The 10888-nt window shown below is 38.8% G+C and overlaps 1 protein-coding gene across 2 annotated transcripts in view; it reads left to right on the top strand.

The window, feature by feature from the left end:
• The first annotated feature begins 320 nt into the window (after window positions 1–320).
• The window catches only part of HMGCLL1 (3-hydroxymethyl-3-methylglutaryl-CoA lyase like 1), a 190579-nt gene continuing 180011 nt past the window's right edge, over window positions 321–10888 (top strand). For both annotated transcript variants that reach the window (XM_047859126.1, XM_047859125.1), the window contains exon 1: window positions 321–778. In XM_047859126.1, the coding sequence (XP_047715082.1) occupies window positions 671–778 (108 nt within the window). In that variant the 5' untranslated portion in view covers window positions 321–670. The remainder of the gene's footprint in view (window positions 779–10888) is intronic.

Below are 10888 nucleotides of genomic sequence, written 5' to 3'. Positions count from 1 at the left end.
ACTCAATTCTATCTCAGTGCTTAACTTGTAGTACCAATTTACTGACAGTGTGGTGACCTACCAAGTTATCTGTGATATTTCCCCCAATTTTGTATTTTGTATATTCTCTTCTTTATTACACGGTGTTTTTACCTTGCGGATGCCCTCAAAATATTTTAAAATCGAGCTTACTATCATCAAACAGAAACTCAAATGAGTTCAAGGCTGGAGAAACCCACATTAAGCATGAAAGTCTGCAGCTGGGACTGAGCAAACTCACCGGCACAAAAACGCATGCGCCCTTCCTTTTATTTACACCCTTTCTTTCTCTTAGGATCTGAACCAGGTGAGAAGCCGGTAAGTGGGGCGTGGGCAGATAGCCCCGCACGCTGAGCGCAGTAAGGAAAACGCGCCACACTTGAGGAGCCGTGGGTACAGTTCCTTTTCTTCTCCGGTTGCGAGTGCTGGGGGCGTCCGCCGCAGGTGCCTCCCGAGCTCCCTGCCCCGGGCGCAGCCGCCGCTGCCGTCCGCTCCCCACCCTCTCGGCGCCGCCGCAGTGCGCGGAGCAGGGCTGGTGCTCTCCGCCCGTGGCCCGGTGGGGCGCGCTCGGGGCCAGCGCCGCTCGCTCCGCATCCCTCTCCTCCAGGCTCCTGGAGCACTCCCATCGCCGTCTGCAGTCCCAGGCCCCGCCATGGGGAATGTGCCATCAGCGGTGAAGCACTGCCTCAGCTACCAGCAGCTTCTCCGGGAGCATCTCTGGATCGGGGATTCAGTGGCTGGGGCACTTGACCCTGCGCAGGTACTACCTCGCGGCCCAGGGTGTCCCCACCCTTTTGCACACTGCCAGCTGATCTCTGTCCCTGTTATGTAGCCACCGCACCCTAGGGCCCTTCCAGCAGCGGTTCCGTTTTGTTAGGCCTCACCTCTTAAAAGATTCCCCATCATCTCTGTGCTGTGAACATGTAGACCCGCCTCTATAGCTCAGATCCAGCAAGATCCCTACCTGTGGCCTTCTCCCGGTCCCCCAAAAGAAACTGTTTCTTTTCTGTTTTTCCCCTTGGAGGGGACCCATTATATAATCTTATCTGCAGGCATTCCTCCAGGGACAGTGCCTTTGTTTTCACTTCCTTTCCTGTACTGTGGAACAAAGAGGACACATTTGTCAAAATTGTGGCAGAAAAAGGAATGAAGCCAACATACAAGGCTAGGATAAAATGGTAGAATGAAATTATCTGTCGTACCAGTAATTATCCCTAATGTCGTACCAGTAATTATCCCCCAATTTATGCTTGAACACACTTGAATAAGCTTGAAAAAAACATTGTAAATAACAGCAATTTCAAACCAAAATTTATTTCTATGTGATTCCTGAATACCTATTTTGAGACAACAGGCAACTTAATAGTATCCACATGTTTGCAGCCTAATGCACTCTCAAATGGCAGGTAAAAAAGAAATATATATTTGCTTTTCCTTTAAAAGAGGTCAAAATGTAAAATTTTGCAAGTAGTGACATTGATCATTGTTTATATGAATGTTAAACCATGGACAAAGGAAGGAACAGTATAATGGTTTAGCTCTTTTTTGTTTTGCTGAATGCAAAATGTTTATTCCTGGTTCATCTTGTAAACAGAATAATAACTTGGGTTAATTATTTTAGTAGGTAAACATTTTACTATGTGGCTTTAAATCAACTACTCTAATACTGGGTATCCCTTCTCCTGTAGTTTTACATTTAGTGTATTCTCCATTTAGTGTATCCTTATGTGAAATTGAGATCTTGTTTCTACAAATCAGAATTCAGCATTTGTGGATTCATTCAAAATCAATCAGAAGATACATTGCTTCTGATTACTTAAAAGATGGCCACAGTCATCTGGTTCAAAGCCTGTTGCTGAGAATTCACAAAAGAGAAAGATACTCTTCTTGTATGTTTACATGTCTATTTAATTTTTCTGCATTCTAATTTGATTTTTATCTATTGTAACTGTTAACTTTCATATTCAGTCTGTTATATAATAAGGAATCCTTAATTTTTATTCCCTAACTCTGAGAATTTACATCACTTTTGTTGCTATGTTAACATTGTATTTCTCTCCCTTACGTTCTAATTTTGTGGGGGCAATGATGGAGGCTAGGCTGCTACCTGCGCATGTCTACTTTGCCCTGTTAATATGTGGAAACAGGTAATTGAAAATGACTAGCAGTATGAGAAACAGCTATATGCTCTCTAAATATTGCCCTTTTATCCCCTGACTGCTTTGCCTGGGAAACTCCTATTCATTTTTCAAACACAGCTTAAATGTCGCTTCCTTTGACCAACTCTTTGCCTGTCTACAGTTGAAGCCCCATTTCTGTGCTCTCATGGCACTTCATGTATAATTATGTTTTAGTCCCAATCTTGTTGAATTGTAATTTTTAAATCTTATTTGAACTCACAGCACCATTGACACCTGGTACCTGACACCTGACACTTCACTCATTGCAATTGATCTCCTCCCTTGGCATCTGTTTAAACAACACCTGTAACTGCTTTAAGGACTACCTCTGTGGTTCCTAAATCTGGAACCAGCCTGACTTAGTGGCCTCTACCAGTCTGGGAAATGATCAGTTCCTCATGACTTCTTACCACACTCAGAGTTTCATTTACTATTTATATTGTGTGTGTGTGTGTGTGTGTGTGTGTGTGTGTGTGTGTGTGTGTGTGTATATATATATATATAGTGTATTTATTTATCCAGATTTATTTTCCCATCTCCCTCTTAGACTCCAGTCCTCACGTTCAACTGCTCATTTGACATCATCATTTTCAAATTGGAAAAGCAATTCAGACTCAGCATTTCCAAAACTAGATTTGTGTTCTCCCTCCCTAATCTCCAGAACTTCTCCAGTATTTCCTAAGAACCCCATCACAGTTCATTCCTTTCTATAAACCACAAACCAAGAGCTCTTTATTTTCATTTCCTACATCCAAAGTATCACTAACTCCTGCAATTTTACATCTTGACTTTCTCTCAAATCCATCTATATTTTTCCAACTTTACTGCTGCTACCAATTTTAAAATGGCATTATCTCTCGTGGACTATTAACGAGTGAGGTTTCTTCAATCCACTGTTTGTATGGCTAGTTGGGAGACGTTCTCTACTTCAAATAGAATCCTGCCGCTCCCCCATTTTACAGCCTTCTATGAATGTCCATTACTATTAGGAATGAATACCACAACTTTTAAAGTGTCTCTGAAGCTTCAAATGGTATTTTCTTTGCATCTCTTTGCAACACCATCTAGAGGTATTCTTTTGTTCTTGCCACAGTGGCCTTCTTTGAATTCTTAATGTTTCTTCTGGGACCAGGATCTTTGATCGTTCTCTCTTCTGCTGGGAAGATTCTTTTCAGCGAATTAACTTCTCTTCACCCTTCAGATCTTCACTCAAATATTGCGTTCCCATGAAATCTTGCCAAGACTCTTAAGATAGGCAACCCTTGCTATCCTATATTGCTTAGTGCACAATTCATCATATATAGTATGAATTATATATTTATTTCTGTGATTATTTGATGTTTAGTTCCCTACCAGATTCAAAGCATCATAAAAGTAAGGGAAACATATACCATTCTCAGCAAGTAACAGAATGGTTAGTTTTTAATGGCCAGTAAATACTTCTTGAATGAACAAATGAATGGATGTTTTTCATATGCTTATGCGGACCATGAAATACTTGTTAGCACTTGCCAGGTCAATGATGGATACATCACAGTTCAATGATAAATATTAGTTAAATGAATGCTAATGTTAGGAGAATGAATACTTGGTGACAATACAGTTTGGTCTTAGTGATAGAAGACGGATATTACTCTGTTGGGGTCTTACCTCTTCATCTCATAGAGGCTACTCAGGTTTGATGGGGAGGAGACTTGAAAATGGATTCTGGGGTTTGCGCAGAGACAGCAGAATGCTTAATCATTTGTTCACCATAAAATCTGGCAGACAGAATGATGAGCAGGGCCCCTGTGATTTGAAACAATTTGATAACAGTTGGGACACATAGAATGTTGTGTTTTGAAAGAATCCTGCGCTAGGCAATAGAAGATTGGAAACCTAGATCTTTTTCTGCTACCAAGTCATTCTGTGATTTTGTGTAGGCGATATCCTGGCTAGATCTTAAAATTTCCATTTACACATGAGTGGTAATAATGTATCCCTGATAAATTATTAGGATTAAAAATAAATATTGAGGGTGTGTATGTGTAAGTATACATACATCGGAAGTTTCACAATTTATTATCAAATACAAAATGGGTCATTGTAAATGAAAGGCTTACTGTACCACAGCTCCACTAATTAAATTCTTTGAGTTTCTAGTATTTTGCTAATGGCGCTGGTTTTACAGAAGACTTTCAATAGACGAGGCTGTTAAAATAGATCATTCTATGGTTCAAGGTATCTCTTAAGGCCTGTTTGATTTCCTATGTGTGTCTCTTAAAATGGGTATGAAGAAACTGGCTTAATTGGTATGTTTCAAGGTTTTGATTCAGTGTGATCAAATCAAATGTAACCTGGGAAAGCAATTCCTTTTTGGTTTCCAAGTGCTACATAAGCAGTATCTAAATTTCTTCTTATATTATTTTTTTATTTTTATTTTTTGAAAGTTTATTTATTTTGAGAGAGAGAGAGTTAGAGAGTCAGGCGTGGTGGGGCAGAGAGAGAGGGAGGGAAAGAGAATCCCAAGAAGCTCTGCAATGTCAGTGCAGAGCCCGATGCAGGGCTCGAACTCCCAAAGGGTGAGATCGTGACCTGCGCTGAAGTCAGACCCTTAACACTGAGCCACCCAGGTGCCTCAGTTTCTTCATATGTTAATAACCCATGTGACAATAAAATTCTGAACAATCTAAATTCTAATTCAAATGATTTTAAATGTATTAGATGCATAAAAGCAAAATTGTAGATTATGTGACATTAACTTTATAGTTAATGTACATCATATCCTGATTCCTTTAAGTTACATTGGCTCTCTGCAAAAATTGTGATTCAAAGAAAGGATTTGGTGTTCAAATTTCTCTAGAATTTTAAACTGAATATATTTCTGCTTAAATTTAAGCGGAGGATAATGTGACTGCATGCTTTTTAGTTTGCATCTATGCAGTTGTTAGCACATTTACTAAATATCTTAGGACTAGGGAGGAATTTTCAGAAGAGAAAAAAATACCATTTCACTTTTTTTTTCTTTTATTTGTCTCAAGTGTTTTTTCCCTCTTTTTCTCCCTTCCATTTTGACTCCTTCTCCCTTTTTCTCCTCTTATAGCTTCTTTTGAAATGACCTATTATTAATTTTCCCCCTGCAATAGCTTGTTAATTATATACTGTTTTTACTATACTTTTAGCTGCTATCTATAAGATATCAACACACATCCTGGGATTATTAATTTTTTTTATGTTTATTTTTGAGAGAGAGGGAGAGACAGAGCGTGAGCAGGGGAGGGGCAGAGAGAGAGAGGGGGAGACACAGAGTCCGAAGCAGGCTCCAGGCTCTGAGCTTTCAGCACAGAGCCCAATGTGGGGCTTGAACCCACAAACGGTGAAATCATGACCTGAGCTGAGGTCGTATGCTCAGCCGACTGAGCCACCCAGGTGCCCCAATACAGTATTATTAACTATAGTTGCAATGCTTACATTAGATTCACAGAACTTACTTATAGCTGGATATTTGTATAGAGTAACAACTTAAAGTTCAAAAAGAAAAAAAGGAATAAAAAGATGATTGGATGCTTCAGGAAAAAATCATACTTTATGGAAAAATAGACTATTCCAATGGTTTTCACTATAAATAAAAATTATGAAAGATTTTATTTTTGAGACAGAGACAGAGCATGAACAGGGGAGGGTCAGAGAGAGAGGGAGACACAGAATCCGAAGCAGGCTCCAGGCTCTGAGCTGTCAGCACAGAGCCCGATGCGGGGCTCGAACTCACGGACCGTGAGATCATGACCTGTGCTGAAGTCGGCCACTTAACCGACTAAGCCACCCAGGCGCCCCTGAAAGATTTTAAAAGAAAATTAGGCTCAACTTCAGTATCTGGCTTTAGAAAAACAATACACTACTTACTTATGTGTGACATAGTCCAGTGAAATTTTTGAATAAATCGATGAATGATTATATGGATAATCCCTTTATAATATTTTGTCTCTATTGATATGTTTATCTCAAATCTTTGATTTTATGGGCATGAGGTTTGTAAACATATTTTTGTCATGAACCTTTTCTTTTTAATCCTTTGCATTGCATTATTTCTGTTTCATTCTTTTTGTCAATTCTTAAGCCTTTCTGGAAATCCACGTATTTTATTAGTTCATTTGAAAAGTATTTTGTAGGTTTGTTGATCCTCTTGTCTACATGTATATGTTTGTATCTTTGTGCATATGTATGATGCGCCAAAAACTAATTTCTATTTCTTGGAAAAAAAAAAGTACTTCTGTGTTTTTGAATTAACATTTTCATTTCCCTTATTTGAATGGTTAGCTCATGTAATGTTAGTCTTTTTCAAAACATGTGAAGTGTCTTAAGGCACTCTCATTTCTCTATCATTTTGCTTTAAATGTCTCTTATAAGCTGCTTACCTGATAGTCTGTACCTTTCAGTAAGTGACTTTCTGTGACTGTTGATGTGTTTTTCCTGTCTGCCACGTCTGCCAGCCTCACCACTTTATAGTTTTTATCTCTGAGGCTGTTTATACTTTTTAGTATTATTACTTGATATTTAAATCAGTATGATTGTTTGGAACAAAATATGTACTTCACAGAGTGAACTCGTTGCATCTGTAGCAAAAGTCTGTTTCATTATTACACCATGGCTCCTTGCATAGCACGTTACCAGGTATATGGCCATTCTCAAGACTGTTTTTGTTAACATAAGATCTCTGTTAACATAAGATCTCACCTCTGACATAAGGTGACATAAGATCACCTACCCTCTGACAGGTAGGTGAAAGTAGAGTCCAAAGACTTGTATTACTGATGAAGCCAAAGACTTTACTCATGGGCACAACAAAATTAGAAAGTTGAAAATACACATATTTGTGATCAGAAGCTTATAAAGTGAACAGTCACAAGCAGTGACGAGCCCTTTGTATGGCCATGCGATTTAATGGCTCAGATGAAGTTAACTCAGTAAATTTCAGTGGAAGTCGAATAGTGGATGGCAGGTTCACCAGGACCTTGAACACGCTGCAGAACAATCTCGAAATGTGGGGATAAGGGAACCTGGCTTTGGTAGATAAGGGATACAAGTCCTCAAACAGAGATGAAGGACAGTATAGCCCAATCACATGGATCTCAAAAGAGCAGGAGTTTTTATAGGAGTAAAAAAGTGCAACAATTTTCAGGAAGTAATAGAAACCAAAGATGCCATCCATACTTTTGGTCACGAGCAAGGTGTAGGAAACTAAGCAGTCTCTATGTGAGAGGGTTCTAGGTCTGATGCTTTCCACACTAGTGATCAAGGCTTCATTTGAGACCATAAGATGATGGGAATGTTCAGTTCAGAGGTTATGCATATAGTGGAGTTTGTTATTACAGAGCTGTTTCCAGATGGAAAACTTATGAGGCTTGAGTCTTCACATAATGAGAAAGGCAGAGAACTATGTGGGGTTCTATAGAAGAAGTAGATGGTTGTTGGGAATAATTTTTTGGGGAATGACCCAAGAAACAGTATTGTAAAATAAAGTGGGTCATCATGTGTTTGATTCTCAACAGTCTTTTGATGGATGTGGTTCTCTTTGGGTATCTTGGCATCTGTCAGGACTGGATTTATTGCATTTTGAGAGAGTCCTCGTCTCTTGAGCATGGAGACTGCACATCTTGGAGTCCCCTTTAGTTTGAATTGACTTACATGTGGTTTTGAAAAAAAACAAAAACAAAAACCTTTTTGTCAAGGTTGTTCACATGTTGATTCCTGAAGGGAAATGCCTGGCTGGTGAATGAATGCTGAGATCAAGAACAGAAACCCTGATGGTTGTGGCTTGGTCTCTGTACCGTTGGGAAGGATGCTCCTATGGATACTTCATTCCATACATCCCACATCCAAGATGCAGCTTTTATATATATTTCTCATATTTTTTTTAATTAAGATACAATATTTTGTATGAGTTCTGTATTCAGAACGCTTTTTAATTTATATAGCTACTACTGTGGAGTATTCAATATGTACTAGGTACTAACTGCTTTGCGTACAATAACTCCTTTAATCCTTCCAACAATCCATTTTATGAACTGAATAATAAGGATGCAGAAGGGTAAAATAAGTTGTTCGTGGTCCACAACTAGTGAATAGCAGAGCTGGGAATTGAATTCAGGCAGCTGTGGTTGCAGAGCCCCTGATTTTTCCTCCTATATCAGTGTTTCCTAAACTTTTCTGGTGATAGGAGTCACCTGAGGTGTTTATCAAATGTCCCAGAAATTCTGATTCCATAGCTCTGAGGTGGAGCCACACCATCACTGTTTTTACATTCTTTTGTTGTTATTGTTGATGTTGGTTTATTTTTGCAAATACTGTGCTGGGTGAGACTGCCACCGCTGTATCGCTGCATCTGCTTTCAGAGGGTCTGCTGTCATATCATGTTTTCTCTGGTCTATCTTTCCAGAGCTCCTGGCTCCTGTCCATGAAAGACTCCTATGAGTTTCAACTTCCCTTCTGCCCTCTTTGAGGTTGAGACTAGAGTTCTGCCTGGAATAGAATTGCATTGGATACAAAAGGAAAAACAACTTGGTTTCCAATAAATTTCCTGTTCCCTTCAATCTCCAATACTTTCTGTCCTTGGATTTTTGTTGGCTCCTGTATTTCTTGCTTTCTCTTATTCCAGCTGGCTTTCACATCCTTCCCTCCCCCCACTCTGTGTTCTTGTTTTTTTCATTAGCTGTGAGCTCCTCCAAGTCTTCTGGCTTTCTTTATGCTTATTCACTCTGTGCTGTAACTTTCCCTGACCCTTTCTTCTCTCCTTGACTATCCCTTTCCAAGTTTAGCTTTTATTTTTGTTTCTTTTTAGTTTTCCTAATCAACTAAGGGGCTAGACTGTGCAGCACTGTAACTTTATGGGTCACTTTCATGTAGCAGATCATATTAAAGGAGATAAAGCAAAGTCATATATTTGGGGAATATTGTTTTTAACAGTAATTCTGATTTGAAAGTGATCGTCCAGCCTGCTTAAAGCCCTAATAATAAAAGCAACATGCAGAATTCTGGTTTCCTCCCGCATGTCTCTCTATTGTTAGTCTAAGTGGGAGATGCAGATTGGCTTCTGCACAGGTGAGCAGACTTTATTCTCTGGAAGTATTTTGTTGGGTCAAGGCTACATTTAAAAGTTAAGGACATAGAAATGCCTTAAGCACAATCTGCACTCTTTATCTGTCTATGTCTCTGCCTTGGGCGTCCAGATTATCTTACTGTGCTGATGGATATAAATATGTATTTTAAATTCTTGATGGACAATTACATGGGGATGCTTTAATGAGATCACCTAGGACATTTCTGAACATTGGCGTATTTTGAACAATATAGAACCTAATGGTAATTAGCAGTAAGAAGGAGTTGTCTTTAAATTACCAGAAATTTGCTATCTTCCCCTTTGGATGATATTTTCTGAGTAATCAGAATTCATTCCTGAGTGAACACTCAGGTGTTGTTGCATTTATTCCACATCTGCCCATGTTGATGGGGACATTTTTGTATTTTCTTCAGAAAATAATACTGGCTGGCATATCCTGTTCCCAAAACATTCATTCTAAAATCAGACTTTATATAAAGAGACTTTTGTGTGAAGATAACTTAGAACATTATTCAAGTTTATAGATGTTTATATTTTTAAACCTTTTTCATATAGTTTATAGGAAAGCCTAGTAATAATGTAATGGAAAGCCCACTAGTAGAAAGGCTCTCTGAAAAATATAAAGTATAAACAAAACTATTGTTTCTACACAGTGATGAAGGGACCAGAGCTGTGAGTTCTGAACATGATTTTGATGAGAGAAGCCGGTATTTCCTTCCCTGATTCAGAGAGAGAAAGGGCTGTGCTCTGGCTCTCTGATGCTGGCAAGGTGGTTAGGACCATGGTGGGCAGGAAGGGGAAGTAGAACCACTAGAGCTTCTGTCCCAAGGGCACTATTCAGGCCACATTTTCATTTTTCATTGCTATCTTCTTCTGAAAGCTCATTTCTTCATCCTGCTTTTTATTTGAATCACTCTTTTTCCTGCATTCCTTTCTTACAACTCAGTTAAAAACACAAGCCTGTAAATATGTTCTAATGCAGCACAGGGGGAGTCAGTGATGATGATAATAGTCTTTGTGTTGGAGGTAGATGGAAGGTCAAATGGGATTCGGATAGATGGAAGAACTTCCTGGTCAGAATAAGATGGTTGAAAATATACTGGCAGAATTAATATCACTAATTCATGGAGAGTTATTCATTAAGGTATGAATAGTGATGTGTGTGAATGTATACATATCAACCTGTATCTGTACCATCTATCTTATCTATTGTCTCTTATAGGAAAAAAATAATTGACAGGCCCCTAATCTTGAAAATCTACTTATTAATTTTTTTTTCATGTTTGATTTGAAAATGGATGCTCACCTTTGCAAGTGGTGACTCTTTTGAGTGTTTGGCTTGTGTCTCTTGCCTCTCTTTCTGCCAGACCCAATTTCTGTATAGTACTTAGTGGACTTATGTTTGTTTTCCTCATTCAAGTAGAGTTCCCTACCAAATATGTTTGAAATGATTAAAACATCTAGGCATTAAACATGTAATATTTTTTTAGTGCTAGAGTGAGATCTTCTCAAGAGATGAAGCTATGTTTTATTTACCTTTCTGTTATTCAGGAGATCTAAATACTCAGATCCTTTAAAAATATCTATAGACCAA

Source organism: Prionailurus viverrinus, chromosome B2 (assembly GCF_022837055.1).
Source record: "Prionailurus viverrinus isolate Anna chromosome B2, UM_Priviv_1.0, whole genome shotgun sequence".
NCBI classification, from domain to species: domain Eukaryota; kingdom Metazoa; phylum Chordata; class Mammalia; order Carnivora; family Felidae; genus Prionailurus; species Prionailurus viverrinus.
This window is presented reverse-complemented; position numbering and strand designations above follow the sequence as displayed.